General features: G+C 50.2%; 8 protein-coding genes across 8 annotated transcripts; 4 read left to right on the plus strand and 4 right to left on the minus strand.

The window, feature by feature from the left end:
• Positions 1-1,721: 1,721 nt before the first annotated feature.
• On the minus strand, positions 1,722-2,705 carry N7477_004993 (uncharacterized protein; the record flags this gene model as incomplete). The annotated part of the gene is made up of 1 exon (XM_056966656.1): positions 1,722-2,705. The coding sequence occupies one exon, from the start codon at positions 2,703-2,705 to the stop codon at positions 1,722-1,724; it is 984 nt and encodes a 327-aa protein (XP_056823437.1).
• Positions 2,706-3,203: 498 nt separating this feature from the next.
• Positions 3,204-4,565, minus strand: N7477_004994 (uncharacterized protein; the record flags this gene model as incomplete). The annotated part of the gene is made up of 2 exons (XM_056966657.1): positions 3,204-3,606; positions 3,667-4,565. 2 exons carry the CDS (start codon positions 4,563-4,565, stop codon positions 3,204-3,206), a joined length of 1,302 nt encoding a protein of 433 aa, XP_056823438.1.
• Positions 4,566-4,942: 377 nt separating this feature from the next.
• N7477_004995 (metal-dependent hydrolase family protein) lies at positions 4,943-5,659 on the plus strand (the record flags this gene model as incomplete). The annotated part of the gene is made up of 1 exon (XM_056966658.1): positions 4,943-5,659. One exon carries the CDS (start codon positions 4,943-4,945, stop codon positions 5,657-5,659), a length of 717 nt encoding a protein of 238 aa, XP_056823439.1.
• Positions 5,660-6,049: 390 nt separating this feature from the next.
• Positions 6,050-7,628, minus strand: N7477_004996 (uncharacterized protein; the record flags this gene model as incomplete). The annotated part of the gene is made up of 5 exons (XM_056966659.1): positions 6,050-6,956; positions 7,007-7,084; positions 7,136-7,179; positions 7,233-7,525; positions 7,601-7,628. 5 exons carry the CDS (start codon positions 7,626-7,628, stop codon positions 6,050-6,052), a joined length of 1,350 nt encoding a protein of 449 aa, XP_056823440.1.
• A 580-nt stretch (positions 7,629-8,208) lies between these two features.
• On the plus strand, positions 8,209-11,991 carry N7477_004997 (transcription initiation factor TFIID subunit TAF2; the record flags this gene model as incomplete). Its single annotated transcript, XM_056966660.1, has 1 exon — positions 8,209-11,991. The coding sequence occupies one exon, from the start codon at positions 8,209-8,211 to the stop codon at positions 11,989-11,991; it is 3,783 nt and encodes a 1,260-aa protein (XP_056823441.1).
• Positions 11,992-12,507: 516 nt separating this feature from the next.
• Positions 12,508-13,159, minus strand: N7477_004998 (putative small nuclear ribonucleoprotein SmG; the record flags this gene model as incomplete). Its single annotated transcript, XM_056966661.1, has 4 exons — positions 12,508-12,567; positions 12,629-12,703; positions 13,002-13,073; positions 13,130-13,159. 4 exons carry the CDS (start codon positions 13,157-13,159, stop codon positions 12,508-12,510), a joined length of 237 nt encoding a protein of 78 aa, XP_056823442.1.
• Positions 13,160-13,556: 397 nt separating this feature from the next.
• Positions 13,557-17,244, plus strand: N7477_004999 (uncharacterized protein; the record flags this gene model as incomplete). The annotated part of the gene is made up of 11 exons (XM_056966662.1): positions 13,557-13,635; positions 13,833-14,167; positions 14,224-14,969; positions 15,050-15,193; positions 15,250-15,416; positions 15,482-15,824; positions 15,903-16,167; positions 16,218-16,355; positions 16,399-16,498; positions 16,555-16,971; positions 17,021-17,244. 11 exons carry the CDS (start codon positions 13,557-13,559, stop codon positions 17,242-17,244), a joined length of 2,958 nt encoding a protein of 985 aa, XP_056823443.1.
• Positions 17,245-20,339: 3,095 nt separating this feature from the next.
• On the plus strand, positions 20,340-21,383 carry N7477_005000 (uncharacterized protein; the record flags this gene model as incomplete). Its single annotated transcript, XM_056966663.1, has 2 exons — positions 20,340-21,245; positions 21,273-21,383. 2 exons carry the CDS (start codon positions 20,340-20,342, stop codon positions 21,381-21,383), a joined length of 1,017 nt encoding a protein of 338 aa, XP_056823444.1.
• Between the last annotated feature and the right edge of the window lie 310 nt (positions 21,384-21,693).

Raw genomic sequence — 21,693 nt, forward strand, 5'->3', positions numbered from 1 at the left:
ATTCATCGCAGTATGAAATAATTCAAAAAAATAATTGACAGCTTTACAACAGAAGATATCTTAAGCTACAAGATGCTCAAAGGATTTGGGTGAATGATAAAGCCCCACGTGTCGAGACAGTCCTTGAATTTGTTGAACCTTATCGAGACCCGTCGGGTGTTAGGTCTGAGTTCGAAGGGTTTGTTAGCATTTTCGATACGGACAAATCAAAGGTTCTGAATGTATTAGCGAAAAGTTTTGATGATTTAGTTTGCAAACTTCCATGGGTAAACAGCTATGGAGCCAGCAAACGGCCTTTTGAGAAAGAAATATTTGAGGTCCCAGACTTTTCCAGCCTCCGGAGTAAGCTGTATCCTTATATGTGAAGGACAGCTCTATTGACGCTTCACAGGCCTGGTTCATTGCTCGAGCATGAATTTCTCCGAATATCAACCTTCCCAATGTGAGTTTTTAAAAGCGATAATCGTCTAGTACCAGAAGGAGCTTGTCAGGGCTGAGAGAATGCAGTAAAATGATATACGCCAGGAGACTGGTTACAAGAACATCATTTCTGTTAGTCGCTTGAGGGCAGAGAGCCAGCAGGACAGGGGTCTCCACTTGATCGATACGTCCGAACAACAGACATTCAAGAAGCATCGGTTCCATACATATTACGTATGGGTAGTACTCCGCAAGATCCTCGGCCATGGGACCGGGAGATTTCTTTCAGAGACCAGTGCAGGAGATCACAACTTCAACCCAGAAAATCCACCAGTGAACCCTGTCACACGCGCGCCAATTCAAACTTGGTGACGACTTGACTAAACGTGGACTAGCATGTTCGGGGATCTTTCTACGATTGTCGACGAATGCAGAGCCGAACTTGTTGGTGCATACTTGATCGATGATTCAAGGGGTTTGGCTTTATTCGGCCATACTGACCGCGCGCTTCTTACCCCGGATGATTGCATGATGTTCTGCTTTTAATTGCCCTTCAAGCCTAGCTAATTATTGCGAGTGGTCTATAGTTTATACCTATAATTGGAGACTGATGGCCTTCAGGGGTTGCAAAATTTAGGACACCTCTACGAAGGTTGGTGTGTCGATCAAAATGTCTGAGATTTGAACTCACAAGAAGAAAGGGATGGGTTCAATCCCACAGCCGCCTAAGCAAATTACACTATTTTACCATTCCATGGCTTACACACGGCTCAGGAGCACTGAGACATCTTTTGAAAGATGCGAATGGTCTCTACACAGTTCTTTGCGACTCGCAGCAAGGCAAACCGACAGCGAAGGTTAATCGCGCCCGTATCATCCGACATGGAACGCCTTCCCTCGGTCGCATGCGACTAAGATTACACACCTATCGCTGCACTGCAGACGTTATAAATTGCCGTAAGTTCTATGAAGACCTTTCTCGCATGGATGATGAAGCTTTGAAGTGGAGAGATATCATGATTGCCAAGCAAGATCCACTATTGGCCTTCTCGCAAGCGAATACATACTTTGACGCGGGACTCGTCACAATCCGAGAATGGGAAGCATCGACTAGAGCTGTAATTCAGAGTTGGCCTAAGCGGGATATTGATTGAATTAAAGCTAGTTATTAAATATGAAAGGCTCAAGAAGAGCTATTTCCATAGAAAAAGAAGTACCAAGACTGGCCCTCGATGCGATCTCCGAAATGGAACGTATCATGCCCCTCCTCCAAGATAGGTCGTAATTCCTTACGATATTTCTCATGGCTTAGAGCGTCCGGAGAATGGGACGTTCTCCTTCAAAGTAGATAAAGGAGCTTCTTGTCGCTGCTCTTGACCGAGATATTTGCGGCAGTTCAGGCTTGTCACATCCGAGATAAAGGTGACACCGGGATACCCAGCAAGATTCGTGAACAGCGCATATGCGCTCTGGAATATAAGGAGAGTCGAGGTTGTGGTGTAGATCCCGTCGAGTTCTATAGCGAACCCAGGCGGGAGGGTCTCAATCCAAGTGAGGAATCTGTCCAGCTGTTCCCGGGTCATGTTTTCGGCAATGCGAACCGAAAAGACTGCACGTAGCGAAGGGGCAATTATGTTTGGGTTAATCCGTGTGACGCCAGTGAAAGGGAAGCAGACAGATACCCCTAACTTGACATGATGTGTTGGCTTGACAACCGAGCTATTCCCTCGAATAGTCGCCATTACGTCCGAAAGTATCACAAATTGGTGACCGTCTCGCTTGCGCCGAGCAATCTCGCCCCGCAACTTTCCAGTTAAGGTATTGCGTGGTGGTGTAAGGGCCTCTGGAGTGTGATCATCGCTCGCAGAAAGAATTTCGACAACGCGAGTCGTGGGATTTAACGTTCGCGTTGCCACATGCGAGTAACAGCAATCCAGGACGAAGACAGCGTCTGTATCTGCGATGTCGAAGTCCTGGACATCTCCTTCCACCACAGTATCGATGAATCTTTGGAGGTTTATGCTTCGGCGGAATAGGCCTTCGACAGCAAAGAGCTGTTCCCCTTTAACCTCTCCGTGCCCGGCATAGTGAATAAGAACAATGGATTTGCCAGGTGCATTTGATGCGAGTCGGAAAACGGACCGAATTTTATCATTAAGTGTCCAGCCCGGGGTCTGATCCTGTTCGGCCAAGATCTCAACTTCAGCTTGGTCGAGATTTAGTGTGCTCAGGATCGCCTGAAAATGGTCGGTGTCTGCAGAGGCATTCGTCTTGTTCGCTCCCATCGAACACTCAGCGCGAAAGAGTTGTTGTAAATTCGGCTGCGATTATTCACAGCGCGAGTTATTGCGTTCATGGTTTGGTCTGCGCTGATGGCTTCCATGGTGGATTTATGGAGTTATCTTGTAGAGGGAGTGAGGTTTGAGTGTGTTAAGAGGATTGCACGAAGAGCTGGGCGTGGGAAGGTAGTAGTACGCAGTATAGCGAAGTAGCTACATTGGGTTTAGGAACAGTGCCAAATGAGGTTTAGTGGGTGGGTGGCCTGGGTGATCTGGCTGAGAATCCTTGCCCTATTCTCACCCACACTCCCCCGGAGATCAAATACAACGCCATTTTAGAGCTCAGGGCGCATTGAGAATTGACCGCGTACTATAATGGGCTTAAGTACGGCTGAGCGGACGGGAAACCCTGTTCTCCACACCCTATGGTCGTATGTGCTAGACCTTTGTTTTCTTTAAACTAATAATCCATAATCATGGGAAGGCTTTGAAAATGATTGAGATTTACGCATCATATTTCTTCTCGAGAACGATAGGACTAGACCAGGTTCGAAATTCTGCACACGTAAGCTTTGCCTCAAACATTGCATCAATTTCCAGGACAGTGCGACCTTTCATCTCCGGGATGATGAACCACGTTAGCAAACAGGCAAAGAGGCAAAACCCAGCGTAGACAAACCCAGTCTTGCCCTTCAGATTGCCTGTGAGATTGCCTGCGTCTGTATTGTAGATATAAGGCAGCACAAGATTGAGAACTACATTGGACAGCATGTAGCATAAGACACCAAGGCCCTGGGTTTTGGCTCGGAGGCGCAGGGATGACGCTTCACCGTTGACAGCGTAAGACGAGGGCCATGCACCCATACCGCAAATCAGGACGACAAGGATCAAGGATATCGCCGTCCACCTGAAAAGTCTCATTAGCAACGCCTTAAAAATTAGGCTTGTCTTTGAAGCTAAAACATACCACACAACTATATTGCCTGACCAGCAACCAGCGATTCCCATGCTCAGCCACAACACGGTCGAGATCGCCAGCGTCCAGAGTAGCAAAGGGCGCCGACCAAACCGGCTCATGAGCCAAACTCCCACAGCATTGGCCAAGAGACCTAGTACGATGCCCACAATCAGGATCATGATACTCAGACTCGATGACATGCCGACCACCTGCATGAAGTAGCTGGCACTCGCGAGTAGCGGGACGCCGAAGAGACTGGGCATCATGAACGAACACGCCACGATCGTCGTTCTGCGTAGATTGGAACCCTTGAAGCAGTCGATATACGCCAGCTCCTGGGACATCTCCTCTTCACTCGCAATCGACAAACGCATTTGGGTTAGAAGCGGTGTCACGTCCACTCTTTCTGTATGAAGCGCCTTCATGGCATGGTGTGCTTGATCGTACTCTCCCTTGCGGATCATGTAAGACGGACTCTCGGGCAGCACGAACGTTGGGATGAACGGTAACAGCGTAGTAATCCATTGAGTCGCAAACGGAATCAAGAACGCGGCTGGGCCAGTCTTATGTTCACACACAAAAATTACAAGCGCGCCAATTAACTCTCCCAGTAACATGAAAGTCGGCGACAGAGTTATGGCAGAGCCCCTCAGACTAGTCGGCACAGTCTCGGACAGATACGTCTGCGCACCGGCCATTACACCACCGACACCCCATCTCTGTACAAATCTCCCTACCAAGAATGCACCACGACGGAAGTTCATGTTATCGGGAAGATTCGAGCAGAACGCAATTGCGATCCCGACGGCACAGATGAAACAGCTAAGAGCGAGAGACCAGCGTCGACCGATACGATCTTGAAGCCAGCCTGCTACTGGGGCGCTGATGATGGAACCTATCGGACTCATCGCACTCCAGATAGATAGCCATGATGACGGGATAATGTAATCGCCATTATATAGTTCGCCGAATTCGTGTTTGAAGTAAGGGGCTGCTGTGATTGTGCCGAGGATGACAGTGTCATATCCGGTGAGAAGAGAGAAAGAGCGAGCGCCAGGCCCAAGGAGTAGGCGACTATCTTGGCTTAGCGGCGAACCTCTTGGGATAAGAAGTTGTTGTCGAGCGTGGGCATGGTTTGTGATTGAATGGAGGGTTCATTCACACGCTCCTCGACTGAGGAACCGTGGTTAGATGTTCTCATCGAAGGTGAATTTCCAGGAACTAAGGTTGGGTGACCACAATATATGAACTATAGGCCTTTTTTGACTGAATTTATGAGATTGAAATGAGATTCAACCGGCAGGGTGCGGATTTCATCAAGATCATGGGCGGTTGTGGGGTTTCCAGTCCGACGGATCGCATTGACCATGTGCAGTTCTCAGATGAGGAGATCAAGGCAATTGTGACTGTGGCAAGGAACGCGGGGACATATGTCACCAGTCATAGCTATACGCCGCAGGCTATTCAGCAGGCGATCAATTTGGGTGTTCGGGGAATTGAGCATGGAAACTTGATTGATTCTGAGACTGCGAAGATGATGGCTGAGAAAAATTGTTTCCTGACGCCGACTCTTATTGCACATGTCATGTCTAAGCAGATGAATTTCCTGCCGGCGGATGGCGCAGCGAAGAATGATGAGGTTCTGGCGAAGGGGTTGAGGGCTATGAAGATGGCTGTTGACGCCGGGGTTACTGTTTGCTTTGGATCGGATCTGCTGGGACCGATGCATTTCGCGCAGAGTAAGGAATTCTTGGTGCGTAGTCAGGTCTTGACTGCTGTGGAGATTCTACGCAGTGCTACGGCGAACGCGGCGAGGTTGCTTATGCAGGAGGAGAGATTAGGCCAGGTGAAGCAAGGCTTTGCGGCAGATTTGTTGGTTCTTGACAACAATCCGTTGGAGGATATTACTGTTTTGGATAGATTCGAGGAGAATGTCCTTGGTGTCATCAAGGATGGAAGGATCATGACATCTCGGTGGGAGAAGTTGAGGGTTGCGGCGTAAAGGCATGGGCTGTGAAGTGCAGTATGACCCAAGCGAGAGACCTTTGAACGAACTCCACTTTACTCACACGTATGAATCGGTTGATTGCTACGAGGACTAAAAATTGAAGATAATTTGCATTTGAGTTGCATAGTACATATGTGCAGGTAAGAACAGTGGCATATACCCCAGGACACAATCTGGGGATGCTATCATGCGATGTCTGATCAATTCACGATGATCGTGAGCACTAGCATGTCGTCGGAGGCTGTATAGTGTCGTAATTACAAATGCTTATTGGCGTATTAACATCAACGTTATCAACTGTCACAGTTGTAACTTGAAGGGGAAGGCAGTTTGACGTATTTAGGCCTGGTACCCCATGAAAAATTGACATGGAGTAAAACTCATTTAGTGACCCTTAGGACGGTTATCATCACCATCAGGATTGAGAGGAACAGATGACTCGCCACCGAATTCCCGGTAAGCTCTGTCACGGGCTGCACCCTTATCCTTGCGAATAGTGAGGCAGTTGATGCCGAGGAAGGTGGTGATGCGGTTGATGACCAGAACGGCCCAGTGGGAGTACACCACGAAGGCGAAGAGGAAATACAAGCGCAGGTACCAGAGCTCCAAAGAGGAACCCAGCGCAGGAAGACCGATGTAGGGCAAGTTCACCAGGACAGCACCAAGGACAAGGGGGGCCTGTAGAACAGTCCAGTAGGGGAAGGGCTGCTTCAATAGGTGGGCTAGAATGATCATGGTGGTCATACGCCCGAAGACGAAGGAGATAGTGGTGCAGAACAGGACGAGGTGATTATCGGACAAGAGGGTCGAGTAGGGCGAGAAGAGCCAGGCCATGTTGCATGCGGTGAACACAATCATGGGGATCCATTCCTTCAGCAGAGGAGTGAAAGGCAAACCCTGCTTTTTGCGAGCAGCGTACACATTAAGAACGCAGCCTGGCAGATGACCGAGGAAGAATCCGACGACCAGAATTGGTACCCAAATGTCCTTGACCGAGTTATTGCCGAACAGCGCCGGGAGATTAACCAGATCGGTGATAGGTCGCGACCAGATACCGGGTCCCCAGATACCGGAGGCCATCATAATGGCAATGGCAATGAGAAGGCCCTCAGTGGGACCGTTGAAGTAGCCCAGGTACAGGGTGTGGGTGTGGAAGGTCTCCCAGGTAGAGAAGTACATGGCGAGACACGGCACAAGTGCAGTGTAAGCACCGAGAGTCGACGCACCGAAGCCCATGGCCGCAGTCTCCAAAAGACTGGCGAGGGTGCAGTTCAAAGAGTCGATTCCGTGGCTATAGTCCGTCAGCGACAGGCCCGCGGATGGCGCCGGAATGGTACGAACTCAAACAATTCTCCCAGCCCGCTGGAAGTGCCAGTTCGGCGTGCCTGTTTACCATCGACATTATCCAAAGTTGAGTACCTGCAGGGTATTAGCTTTGCTGAAGATCTTCAAAGTTGTAGCTTGACTGACATCCACATGCCCAATGCGAAACTAAAATATAACCACCATGGGCCCTGTGATGAGAGATTAGCAAAGGTAGTTTGCACCAAGTTATATGGACGCTTACCGGTCCCATAAGATCTGGCATAAAAATCTCAATCAAGAAGACATTGCCCACAATCCACATGAACCCAAGAAGGGTGACCATGTTCGGGGCAATCCACATGGGCAGAAATTCGACGAAGGCATTCCACTGTAGACAATATGAGCTTTGATGGCCGAATTTTGCTATCTCGTGCTCTTTCAGGGGTCGTACATAGTGCCTCAAAATATAGTTCGATATAGGGGACTTGTCGACGGCCGAATACTTATAGGACTTCAGGGGAAGAAGAGCCTCGTCCGAGAGAGAATTCTGGGTCTCTGGTGAAACGGAAGATAAAGTCAGTACTGAAGACCATGGCAGATATCCTCCCAACAAGCTCCGATTGACCATACCTTGGACCATGCGGAGAATCGTGTTCATAGTGAAGGATGGGCCGCGTCGCGTAACACGTTCAGGAACCGTCAAAGATCAAACAATATTTACCGCCACCACAAGTGACCGGGATGCAAAGAAAAGAAGTGAAAGGACAAACACGGACGGTCTTGGCCAGAACTCTAAGAAACAGTGCCGTTACCCAAAAATAGCGTGGACAAGACCGAAGATTGAATTGTTTCACAGGGATTTTCAGCCCGCAGTCACATGACAGTCTCCGCATCGGGACGCGAGGGCCTTTCGTGGTGGAGCGTCGCAAGTTTGACTTGGTCTGTTTTGTTGCCTCAGCGTCGCATTGCCAGATCTCAGATCTCAGGTCTATTTGCTTTCATATCACTGTCACCGCTCGCTCTCTCGTTATCCACCCCCGCCCTCGCCTGAACGGGGTGACTGTCGATCCGCCCAGGAGCTTGAACACCAAGGTCGCGCCGGATCTCGGTTCACGCCATCCTCGCGCCCCAGACAATCGCTGCCCTTCCTCCTGTTATGGTCGCTTGCTGAGTTGGACATGAAGCTGGATGGTTTGAGCAGCGCCCCCCGCGCAACTCATCAGTGAGGATTTCTCGCGATGCCGGGCGTCGTCGAAATGCCCGCCGCGGCCGAACCGTTTGAGCTGGGATACAGTGTCGGGCACCAGAAAGTTGAGCTGGATATCGACTTTGCCAGCAAGAGCTTGAAGGGACGCACGGAAATTACGATTCATCCCAACTACAAAACTTTGAAAGAGATCCGTTTGGGCTTCCGACAGGGCGAGATCAAGCGTGTGAATGTCAACGGAAAAGTCGCGACGGCGAATTATACGGACCCCTACGACAGTCTTCATCTATACGGAGCACATTACTACGAAAAACTCACCGCACACATTGACAAAAACCTCCTCACAACACCCCCGAAGCCCGAGCTATCGATCGCGATTCCGAAGAACGTGCGGATTGACGAGTTGGATCCTTTCTCGGCGGAAGCTCAGGAACAGATCGCGCTTCAAGGCGCCGGTGGTGATGTCGATGGGCCGGCTGGTATCAAATCCGAGGCCAACCTGCCACAATTTACCGCGGTGACGGTCAGCATCGAGTTCACAATCGATCGGATTCGAGATGGACTGCAGTTTGTCGGGGTCGACACTGGAGACCGTCGCTACCCCCATGCCTACACCACGAATTCCCTGGAATCCAGTGTTGGGTGCCCATTGTTCCCCTGTGTGGATGACCCGTCATCGCGCAACACTTGGGAGATCTCAATCTCTTGCCCTTCATCTTTGGGGGACGTTTTCCACCGCAAGGGACCTGACACAGGTTCTGCCACTCCTGCACGGTCGAGGGCTCAGAAAAGTTACATTTCCTCGGACGATGAGGGACTGGACATGTCTGTGGTGTGCTCTGGTGAGCTGACGGATGATATCACCGATCCCAAGGACCCGACTCGAAAGACGGTCTCCTTTGCGGCCTACTCGCCCCTTTCCGCTCAACAGATCGGTTTCGCCGTCGGTCCATTCGAATACGTGAATTTGGCAGACTTTCGTGAAAGTGACCAGGATGAACAACTCGGACAAAACGCTATTCCTCTGCACGCATTTTGTCTTCCAGGACGAGGTGATGAGGTTCAAAATACCGCCTTCCTGATGGCGCAAGCCATCGACTTCTTTTCTTTGAATTACGGGTCTTACCCGTTCTCTAGTTACAAGATCTGCTTTGTCGATGATGTCGCAGCCGATACATTACCTACAGCATGCATGGCCATCTGCAGTAGCCATCTTCTCTTCCCGGCTGAGATTATCGACCCCATGTACGACTCAACTCGGGCTCTCGTGCAGGCACTCGCCTGCCAGTGGTCAGGAATCAACATCATTCCTTTCGAGCCTGCGGATAGCTGGGTGACCATTGGTGTGGCATGGTACATCACAGATACATTTATGAAAAAGCTTTGCGGAACTAATGAATATCGATACCGCCTCAAGCAGATGTCTGACCGAGTCTGCGAGCTGGACTACGAACGGCCCTCTATCTACGATATGGGCAATTTTTTGAAGATTGACCCTTCGGAGTACCGGTTCATTGCGCTGAAAGCACCTTTAGTTCTTTTCATCCTCGACCGCCGCTTGACAAAGGCCAGTGGAAAAGCTACCATGTCTCGAATTATATCTCGGTTATTCTTGAACTCGCGCATGGGTGACATCCCTAATGGAGCCGTCACTACTTCATTGTTCCAAAAGACATGCGAACGACTCGGCCATGCCAAACTCGACGTATTCTTCGGGCAGTGGGTCTACAACGCTGGATGCCCCCGCTTCCATGCCACACAACGATTCAACAAGAAGAAGCTCGTGGTGGAAATGATGATCCAACAGATGCAGTCCAATCAACAAGCTGCTCGTGATCTTGGGAAGGACACATTCTTGCGCGATCTTAAGGAAGAGGTCCGACATGTCTACGCTGGTACTATTCAGCCCGTCTTTACTGGCTCTATGACACTTCGTATCCACGAGGCCGACGGCACTCCGTATGAACACATTGTCGAGATTAAAGAAGGTACCACGAAGTTCGACATCCCTTACAACACAAAATACAAACGGTTGAAGCGAAACAAGAAGCAAAGAGAACGCGCGGTCGCGTCTGGTGAAGCCGATGCCCAGGAGGAAGTCCTTCTCTACTGCCTTGGAGATGTCCTTCAGACAGAGGAAGAGACCGCTCAGTGGCGATTGGCCGACTGGACCAAGGAAGATGAAGAACGAATGGGTCAGGAGTCCTACGAGTGGATCCGTATGGACGCTGATTTTGAATGGGTGTGCAAACTCTCTCTCGGTATGCCTGGATACATGTATCTCTCGCAGTTGCAACAAGACCGAGATGTCGTTGCTCAGCTGGAGTCTCTTCAGTATATGGCGGCGCAGCGCGAACATCCTTTGATCTCAACTATCTTTGTCCGAACTCTCATGGATAGTCGATATTTCCACGGCATACGAGTGACTGCAGCAGAAGCGTTGATCAAACACGCCAAAGACGAAGTTGATTGGATCGGCCTTTTCCATCTAGAGAAGGCCTTTCAAGAGCTTTTCTGTCTACCGGACTCACCGATGACCAGATCCAATGATTTCTCGGATCGTGCAGCCTATCTCCTGCAGCAGGTCATCCCGGACTGCATCTCGAAGGTCCGGGATAATAGTGGCAAGACACCTTTTAGGGTGAAACAATTTTTGTTCGATAAGCTCAAGTTCAACGACAACTCTAACAATGAGGTATATGCGATTCCCTCGCCTTTCTTGAAACTAGTGCTAACCTTGAACCAGTACTCGGACAATTACTATGTCGCTTCCCTGATGCGCTCACTCTGTCATGCGATGCTCGGCAGAACTGAACCCCGACTCGACGATGAAATGACCAATTTCGACATGGAGCGTGTTCTCAAAAACCAAGCCGAAGAGCAACTTGAAAAGGACGCATTGGCCGAGTTCGACCGATACAGAAGAATGGATGAATGGTCCGGCTCATACCAGAACATTTATGCGCGAGCCGCCTTGTACTGCCAGATGCAGATGATGCAGGCCAAGATACAAGACTTGGACATCATGCTTTTCGTGCCCTACACCCGTTCTGGAACTTACGACTTGCTTCGTGTGAGGGCATTTGAATGTCTCGTGGAGCTTGATATCTCTCAAAGTCCCGAGCTCTTCCGCTGGCTCATCTTCACCATGACCAGTGACTCATCGGCTTACGTTCGCCATCACTGTCAGCGGCTATTTGGGCGAGCTTTAGCGCAGATCGCATTTGGACGCCCTGAGCAAACGGAACCAGCTCAAACGGGCGGCTTGATCATCGAACAAGAGTCATCAACAGAGAATCGACAAGCTGATCTCGCTCGTCGTCAAACCGTTCCCGGTGCCATTGAAGCTTTGAAAAGGGAGCTCGCGAATGATCCAAACATCAAAGAGTACATGTGGTCCGCATGCAACTCGACGCAAATCGGAGTTCTCGAGTTGGCCGAGTTGTTGGACGTTTGCCGAGTCCTGTTCGACCCAGTCACCTCCAAGCGCATAACTCTGCGACTCGGGCGTCATTGGCGAGTCAAGAACCTCGGACATGGCAAGCTCCACTTCACCCGCACGGGAACCTTCCGGAGCAGTCTCAATCCCAAGCGCAAGCGCGAAGAGGTGGGAATGGGACCTCCTCCGCGACTCGTTTTCAAGCAGTCGAAGAGTGGCACTCCAAGCACGCCTTCGTCGACCACTCTCCCCAAGTTGCACATCCCAAAACTATCCTCTACACCAACATCAGGCACACCTACGGCCTCGACACCAGCCACGCCAGCCAGCGGCGGCGGCTTGAAACTCAAGCTCAAGTTTGGGCAGAAAAAATAACCCACACAATCCGATTGTTCTCTAGCCTGTTCATGTATTCTACTATTTTACTCATCTTGACCACAATTGGCACGGGAAGGAAGGAAACGCATGGTTTGATGCGCGCAGGCGGTGCATTGCTTTGATCTACTAGAGATAATATCACATGCTTAGATGCCATCTGAAATGGGTACCCCCATGTCATAGCCACCAAACAGTTGATGCCTGAGACCAGTGTGGAGGCCAAGCCATACGCAAAAAAAAGCGCTACCCACGAGCACACTCCGGTAGCAGTGCAGTGTAATTTGCACGCAGAAACAAGGTCACCCAGCAAAGCCGTGGCAGCAGAAGGATTGCAGCAAGTGTAAGTGTAGTCGAAGCTACAAATGTAAAAGTAAAGAGGTTTTGATTGTCCTCATATGAGCAACCGACCGAAGAACTCCCAGAAACATTATGATTTTGAACGTCCTCAAGCGCGCGGCGCTTTTGTGCCTCGAGCAGAAACAAGAAACAGGAAAAGTCGTAAAAGCGTGATGTTCACTTGGTATCAATGCGCTCGAGGGCCTCGATCATGACGAGTGAGTTGCCGCGGATGCACTGCAGTGTAGTGATATGGTTAGTTGATTTGGGGTTGCGAAGAGTTCTCAGTGATACGTACACACATGCCCATGGGGACCTTCTCGCCGCCATCCTTCTCTTCGAATGCCTCGTCCAAGACAATGTTCATGAAGACCTGTCAAGTAGGAGAGGTCAGTTGGTCTGTTTCGTTGGGATCGGACAGATAGAGGATAGTCAGCCGCCGTCAACTCAAGAACCAGCGCGCGCTGAATAATTGCCAATTGCTCGTATATGTCTTCGATAGCGGAGTGGAAGGGAACTTTGCTTCAGAACTAGCTTCATTCCCCGAGCTGCTGGACGCGAGTTGAATGCATGCACGGCGCGCGACTTGGGACAAGCTTGGTCGACGATATGACGCGGGAGATTGCGAAGGAGATGAGAGGGCGAGGGTAAGAAAAAGGTGACAAACTCACATCGTAGCCACGGAGAATACCGATCACCTTACGGTTGCCGTTGATTTGGCAGTACACCCGCTTCTCCATGTACTGAGGAATTGTCAGCGAAGGCACGCGCCGAGGGAAGTAGCAATGAGAAACCAGACCTTCTTGAGCTCAGGCTGTGCTTGAGGCATGTTGATCGAGTAGCTATGAGGATGTTCGGGAATCGAGCGTCGTACCAAGCAGAGGCCTCAGCAGTCCGTTCGGCGGAGAAACTGCATGTCGACGGGTGAAAATTGTTCCGAAAGACCGACATGGTTCATGTTCACGAACATCTCTTAGCTCTTGTCATGCTATCTGGCCTGCAGCACATCGGGTCGTCATTCTCCAGAGAATAGTTTGCGGCTGTCTCTCCACTACACTTGCGACATCGGCTCTCCTCTCAACGAGCATTTCTTGACCTGCCACAGCTGGAATCTCTTCACCTGCACCTGGTTAGCGCTCTCACCGCCTTCGAAGTGAGCGTTGACGCCGCCTAGCTTGACCCTCACTTCATGCACGTCCTCGTCGTTTAGAAAATCCGTGTCAGTTATGAGTTTTGCGAGTCGCAGAAAGCCCAGGAAGATTGGCGATGATGGGGGAGGCGACGAAGGACAGAGCCAAGAGACAGGTACGTTTACATCTAATTACCTTGATGCGCAACCCATCTTGTGATTCGCAATGCGATCCTGCGGTCAACGGCGAGCAGACGAGCGAGGATTGTGCGGTGACATGCCGGGCTGTGTGAAGTCAAAAGGCAGATATATGCCTTGGCAACGCCATGGATAGGTGGGACCATTAATGTGAACACTTGCTTATACAAGATAGAACCCGTCGTGAAGCGCCCTCTTAAGTCAAAGACCAAGCAGAAGTCGAAATTAAATCTTTCTTTCGGTTCCGGCGAGACGTCAATGACAGATGACGGAGATCAAGAAAGCGAAGTGGTTGTCCCAAAACGACATGGCCTCGGACGCCAGGCTATGGAACGAAACGCCATACAGCGAAACCTGACACCGTCCTACGCATCCGAAACACTTTCTGCTCGAGTTGGACATGATCAGGACCGACCTAGCTACAGCAATGATTATCTTAAGGAGCTTCGAGACTCCACTCCCTCAACCCCAAAGGCCAGCACGGACGATGAAAAAGATCGGACAATCGATGTTGCAGCAAAGTTTGGAGAGGTGATGAAAGTCTCTGGTCCTTCTGCAATCCCCAGCGAAGCCGAGATCCGGAGAAGAAAGCTCGCCGAGCTCGATTGGCATTGGAGCACGGCGCAAAGGAGGAAGATTTCATCTCATTGGATAGCCACATGGCTGACCAAGATGACGATTGGGATGCTGTCGCCCGTGGCGAGAAGGACGAATTATCGGATACTCGACTGGTCCGTGACGATGAGGACTTCGCCGAGGGTTTCGATGAATATGTCGAGGATGGGAAGATTTCCCTTGGGAGAAAGGCAGAACGAGATCAGAAGCGCAAGGACCGTGATGCAATGCGTGAACTTATTGATGAAGCTGAAGGTGTCTCTGATGATGAAGACTCTGATCTTGAGGAGAAAGCTGCCTATGAAGCCGCTCAAACGAGAGCTGCCATGGGCCACGGCAAACCTTCTGGCCTCGTTCGGTCGGGCACTCCTCCTAAGGTGACGTCACTCCCCAAGCTCTCGAATACTCTGGAGAGACTCCGTTTATCTCTGGCATCAATGGAAACAGCCAAAACACAGATGATCAGCAGGATGGAGGAGTTGCGCAAGGAGAAGGCGGACATCGCCGTGCGGGAGGTGGAGATTCAGGGAATGATCAAAGAGGCTGGTGACAACTACGAGCGGCTCAAGAAGGAAGCCGGCGTCGGTTCATCTTCGGATGCAAATGCATCGGCAGGAGCTTTGGAACAGTCCCGCGGCCTGGAAAGCATCGGTGCTCCCATGGCAAGTTCCGATTCCAGTTCCGCAGAGACCGAGGTGTGAGCTTATGGTCTGCACTTTCCCTTATCTCTAGCATTGTCCTTGGCTATTTTCCAAGGCTTACATCTGGGACTTGAAGTTCCTCGGAGTCAAAACCTGTTATTGTGATACCCATTACATATTTGCATTCTACACTACTTATATTCGATATGGCGCCTCACTTCCACTTTCCTACATTCTGTCTTCCTCTTCGTAAGACCATCGATCCTGATGGATCTTCCAAGTGAGTTCAGCAGGGCCATGGAACGATTATGCAAATTTTACTGATCACTCCTGTAGCTCTCATCGCTACCTGCCCTGGATTTCTAGCCCAATCGACAAAACGGATGAGATTCCTCGTTTGTATCAAAAGTCCGACTCAACGCCTATTGAGCTCTTCTTCGATTTGTTCTTCGTTGCCAATCTTTCGACGTTTACCGCTACCCATGAAATCAACAACATTCACGGTACGCCTACCTCCTGCGCTGAAGTCTCAGATACCAGTTAACCTTCAAGTGTTGAGCGCCCGTAGCTCTGGGCTCATACGTCGGCTTTCTCGGCGTCATCTGGTTCACATGGTTTCAAGTCACCCTGTTCGACATACGGTTCGCCCGAGACTCTGTCTTCGAGCGCATCTGCAAGGCCATGCAGCTCAGTGCTATGGTCGGATTCGCGTCTGCCGGAACGCGCTTCACCACTCACGTCCAGGACGAAAATGTGTGGGCTTTTCAGTCCTTGACGGCAATCCTTGCGGGCAGTCGACTGCTCCTTGCCACTCAATATACCATCATCGTTGCGTTCATGCGTTCATCGATGAAACATTCCTCCATTGGTGTAACCTTCACAGCAAGCGTTCTCTACTTCACAGGTTCTGTGTACGGTTGGGCAAGTCTGCTTCGCCTACTTGATGAAGTCAATCCCTAACCCGACCGCCAGATGTACCTCGCTTTCAGCCCATCGAACCCGCTTCGTGGCCAGGTCTGGACCGTTTGGTTTGTTATTTTCGCTCTTGAGATGTGGGCGGTGATGCTGTTGTCTTGTCTGTATCCCAGGATTGGATTCCAGGACACCCACCTCAACATTCGAATGGGTCTTTTGACCTTGATCATCATTGGGGAAGGCGTTATTGCGATCACTCGGATTGTTAACAAGACGGTGCGGCCCGGCGGATGGACGAAATGGTCGTTTGTCCACATTCTAGGGGTGACAACAAATGTGGTAAGCGTTTCTCCTATGTCCGCCCGATGAGCCACACTGACCAAACGAAGTACCTCCTGTGGCAGGTTTACTTTGACATGACCCCGCGGCGCAGACTCGGCAAGCTGGCCCAGCAGATCTGGGCGCAGTTGCATTTCCCGTTTCATGTCGCACTGATTCTTCTCTCTCGAGGGCTCGCAGATCCTCGCGTTGAGTCTAGATGTTACGCTGAAGTTGAAATATCTGAAACAGACGCTGTCTTTCATCTGCGAGGATCCGGTTCCCACACAAAGTAGTGGTGTTGCGCTCATTCGAAGCACGATCACGGACATGGAGATCCCGTTCAGTCGAGGTGCAACGCAAGAATGGATCGCCATCTCTAGTATTCTGGATGATCTGACCCACCAGCCTCTTTGTCCGAGTCTGAGACACTCAGCTGGATTCACACGGAGGATCTTTTCAGTGACCTGCTGGGGAATGTCACGGCAGCGCTTTTCTCGAGTATGGACATTATTCCCTCGAACAAGGTAGACTACAGCCTGCTGGACAACCAAGAATTGCTTGAAATATACATGAAGCTCCTCGCCTTCGTCTACGTATACTTCTTTGTCGTCGCCAGCATCTCCATGGCCTTATTTGGTGCATTCGTCATTCTCTCCCACCGCCACGCCCTCAGGCTTCACCTAACCTTCTCAACGGCTGTGCGCATCCTTCTAGCTATTTGTCTCGCGAGTCTAGTCTCATTCGCTAGCCACTTCCCGCTCGCGTATGCGTTCATGACCTCGCCGATCATTCTCTACGCGTTCACTCTAACTCTCCTTACTGGTCAGTCTTTCCTCCGTGCTCTGTGCGGCAGATTCTGATTGGCTTTTAGTTCTCCTCGTTGACCGACTTTTGGACATTTTGGCATCCCAGGGCGACGCACCTGGCCGACAGAAGCGGGAAAGTGATGTCAAGACTCAGAGTTTGAGTATGTTGGCCATGGGGCCGCCCTCGACGGAGAGATCTGATCCAATCATAACGTTATCGACTGTGTCTCAAGAAGAGGAGACGCGTATGGGTGAGGCTAGCAGTGTTGGGAGCGTGGAGAGAATGTGATGGCGTGGGGGTGGCTCGTTATGGATCGAGATTGCACTATTCTGACCGGTGCTGCTTTGTTTCGGTCAAATGTTGTGACTGTAGGGGTTTCTCCCCATTTGAGACCTTTTGTTATGCTTAACAAGATGGAACTTACGATGGTCACTTGAAATGAGAATTCTGCTTTTGTGCCTATTGGGGCATTTAAGCTCTTTGGTATTATCCTGCTCCTCTTTTGGTGATGGCTCCGAGAGATCTTTGTTCCATGGGCCGAAAAGACTAGAGTGAACGTTCGAAGTTGCCAGAGACAATCTCTGATTTTCTTGGCTTCCATTGGCACGAATCTCGCTACAGCGCACAGCTACATACCTCAGATAGCCCAGAGGCGTTGCGGATGCAGATCTGCGACTAGCCACAGCCGTAGGACTTGCTGATCGATCTCCAGATTTGGGTGCTATTCTGAGATCGCCTAGATGCCAAGGAGTGTCTGAGTTGATATTCTCACCCAAACTACTCAGTAAATCCTGCCACTGGGAGTATATACTACCAATCTACATATTTCCAGCACAAATCGATTGTAAAAATCACCCCGAAACCACCCAAGCGAGAGGATGGAGATGGATAATACTGGAGTCTTTCGAACAGGGGAGATAAAATGCAGACTGATTCAAATCAACCAATTCTGAAACTATGGAATACCTGCTCCCTTGACCAACCCAACATAAAACCAACCCGTCAACCCAATTTCCCCAGATTTGCCTGAATCCCAAACTAGGCCCAGACACCCGCACCAGCGCAGTGAGAAAACCCGATAAACAAAGACGCAAAAAGTTGACCTGTATATGCAGCCGAAACTCTCATTCCGACGATCTAGACTCAGATCCTATTCAAGGCCTAGAAAGAAACTTCTCATCGATGACACAGCAAATGATGGATCGATCCCAGGAAGCTTTCCGAATGAATCAGCTGCACCCTTGGTCTACAACCGTCGTGCGTTCGCATTGCTGCGGATGCTTACCGGTTTCATCGCCACCCAGGCCATCCCAAGCAGGCGGGGAAAGGTTCTTTCAAATGGGGCTAATCGCTGAGACGTGCCGGTCCCGGGGATATGTCCGAAGTTTTGTCGTGGCCAGATTGGCTGGATGTGTCGCATAAGAGAAATAAGTGGATTTCAGACCTGCTTTATAGAGCTAAATTACCATCTAGGAGAGCTTTGGCGCAGTAGGTAGTTAGCGAGAGGTATCTGACCCTAGTCATACTACTTTTATGCTTACTTGCACTTCTCTTTATCCGATCTCCATCTGCACCTAACCACGAATAACCGTTCGGTAGATCGCAGTGGACATGTCTCCGCCACCCCCGAGCCAAAATTAGCCTAGTTGGCCGTGCATACCGCCTTTCTTCAGCGTTGCTTTTTATCGGCAGGTTGGATTGGGCGGGGATTCATAATTGGCGCGGATGTTAGGGAGGCTCTCCAGTGAGCCCTAGGTGGGTATCCGGCAGGATGGAACATTGTCAACTTGGCTAAGCCGACGTCAAAATGGACAGTAGTGGGTCACGGGAGTTCCTGGGCTGATCTGCTTCTGAGCGATGTGTGGGTTGGGGTTGCTACAGCCCGTCTTGAGATAGGGTTCTTTTCTGAAGGTGAGAAAGTACCTACCAGCTTTTCATATTCGTAAAGACGAGAATAAGGACTCAGGGCACTTTCGTAGTGTCTTATATGTTCTGATCTCAAATAAAAGGGCAATCCCAAGAATCTTACCGGGCCGTCGAAGACGCAATCCTTTACCCGCGACTTGTCTCACAGCCAGACACGGACACAATTGTATTCGTAGGTGCCGTATCGAGGCCCAAGACAGATACAATAGAGGAAAAAAAGATCTGAAACGTACGGCAAGTGGATCACAGATCCGAGCCCCGGAGAATTTCCCTCTGGCTAGGCTTGAGGATCATTTCGGGAGGGCCTTTTGTCTCTGGGGTGCCGTTGCCAGGAGTGGATTCGGAAGTTTCTTTCTTTGATTCCGGAAAACAGTGCAACGGTTTTGAGGGCCGGGTCTCGCGGGTGGAATGGCCTAGGCGGAATATCAAGATGGAGAAGGGGATGGGAGGCTCTTTTAAGAACGCGAGGGTTGATTCATCCCCGAATACTGAGTTTCACACTTGTTGATTTATTCAATCCCGATTGACTTCTTCGAAGGTTGGCTGTTTTGCTGCTAGGCGTCAGTTGTATAGTCTTCATTGGAGCCGCGCTGCAAGTCATTTCTTTTCGATATTCGACTCCATCGGCCGATTTCGACACTGATCCGAGACAGCATTGCATTGATGCTCTAGCCGTGAGCCTAATCCTCAACATAGCTCCAGATTGATTTGAAGCCACGGGTGTTATAAAGTCATCGCATTGCCAATTACTGTTATTCAATATTCGATTGGCCATGTTCAGTGATAGCTCTTGCGAGTCCGCCTACTATCAAGGTCAGCATCGTCACATCTTGGCGGATAAACCCCGGATCTTGGAGACACCGGCCTAATATAACGGTCAAGCCTGCAGGCGTCCTGATCAGCGCAGTTCAACTGTCGCGCATTGATACTCTGCATCGGAGACACTGAAAGGACCCTATGTATTAGCGGTATACCACAACGCGACAACCCGTGTACGACAAAGTGATTGCGGTGAATCTACTAGAAGTACTTCGTGGTAGATTATCATGACCGACGTGATGATCAACCCTGGTCTTCCGGGGTCATGGCCTAATGTGTCGGTTGTCAATTCATATTCTGCTCAACTTCCTTTAAACCCGGAACATTCCTTGCCTTTGGATGGTGGGAATTGGAACTCTTTTGACTCTGCTTCTCCTCGCCATCTTAAGAGACATCTAACCACCCTTCTTAAACCAGCGCATCGTCCACCTCCAAAGAGAAGAGAGATGTCTCACTCTTCCTCATCTATCCATCATCATCTCATCACAAGGAAAACCCCCTACTACAACTCCGCGCTCGTGGAGCCGCCACGATCATATCTGGACAGTACGAACGGTACAGCTTTGAAGACAACAGCCTCTGGCAGTGCAAGCCTGAGGATGGGCAATGGGTCTATGAATTCCATCTACGCTCCCTCAATGGCCCCTTTAGATCATGACCACGGCGGGTTCGTGGCTTTCCCTGGTTGGGAAAACCCTCCATCATTTGCCTCTGGCAGCGAACAGTCACCCTCAGTCTCCTCGTCCTTTGAATTTCATGAAACTCCAAAAGATGAGCCTTGTTTGAACGGTCTACCTTTCAGCACAGCTGACCAAAAGCTCTCTTCTTTCGAAAGCCCTCATATGCAATTCGGAGAATCTCACTTTTCAGGCCTTGACCAGACATCTCAATGGGTTCCCTCGACCTTCGAGCCCGAACTCTCAAGCCAGTCATACTTCTCTAGCAACTTAACTGAGGCGCAACACTGGTCAAACCCTTTCCCTCTAGCCCCTTCAAGCCTGATTCCCTTCTCTGGACTGCCCTACCACATGGACACAACCTTATCTATCCCAGGAGGAGAGACTAGTATGCTCATAGCCGAGCCATCAAGGCCCGACAATCTCACTTTGCCTCACTCTCACTCTGAGCCTCACCCTCACTTTCAACCCGCGCTTTCACTTTCAGCTCAGCCCAGAAGGCAAAATCAAAGCGAACACTCCTCTCCAACCTCCTCGGCAGACTCGATCAAGGCAAGCCTACACTGCAGCGACTCCCGGGATGCCCTCCTCATCGAATGGAAACGCTGTGGTCTCTCCTACAAAGACATAAAGCAAATCGGAGGATTCAAAGAAGCCGAATCCACCCTTCGAGGCCGGTTCCGGACGCTTACGAAGGCGAAAGAGCAGCGGGTTCGGAAACCGAAGTGGACGGAAACTGATGTGAGTTTCCCATGTCTTTCCAAAAACCGTGGCAATGCGTGTATCTATGCGGGAGAAACATGGCTAATGGATGGAAAACAGATCCAACTCCTTGTTCAAGCTGTCTCCAAATACGCGGAGTCCGGGGTGAGTTTGTCTAGATGTCCGCCCAAGGTTTCGTGGAAGAAGGTTGCGCAGCATATCTGGGATCATGGGGGCAGTTATCAATTCGGGAATGCGACTTGTAAGAAGAAGTGGTGCGAGATCCACATTCTGAACGCTTGAGACTGAGCGGTGGTCGATCGGTGTTGGGTATGGTGGTGGCTTCTAATGGAGTTACTGTATTACATTATCCGAGGGGATTGTTGGTTCAGGTTGACTTCGCGATTTGCTGTTGTATTAGCTTGGTAATGGCATCTTTCAGAATTTTCCCATGCTGTAGTTCCCATTAGTAACCAAGCACCGGTCTGGCAACTTCAACAAAATGTATCTTTAGAGAGCTGGTCACTCTTTTGTGGACTACTCTGCAGATCCAGGGCTTTCTACACTTCATTTCAAAGTATGGCGGTTGTATTACGCGTTACTCTCACCCTAT

The sequence above is a fragment of the Penicillium maclennaniae genome (assembly GCF_028827695.1).
Source record: "Penicillium maclennaniae strain IBT 15551 chromosome Unknown utg000004l:1.0-3007600.0:1.0-3009580.0, whole genome shotgun sequence".
Taxonomy (NCBI): Eukaryota; Fungi; Ascomycota; class Eurotiomycetes; order Eurotiales; family Aspergillaceae; genus Penicillium; species Penicillium maclennaniae.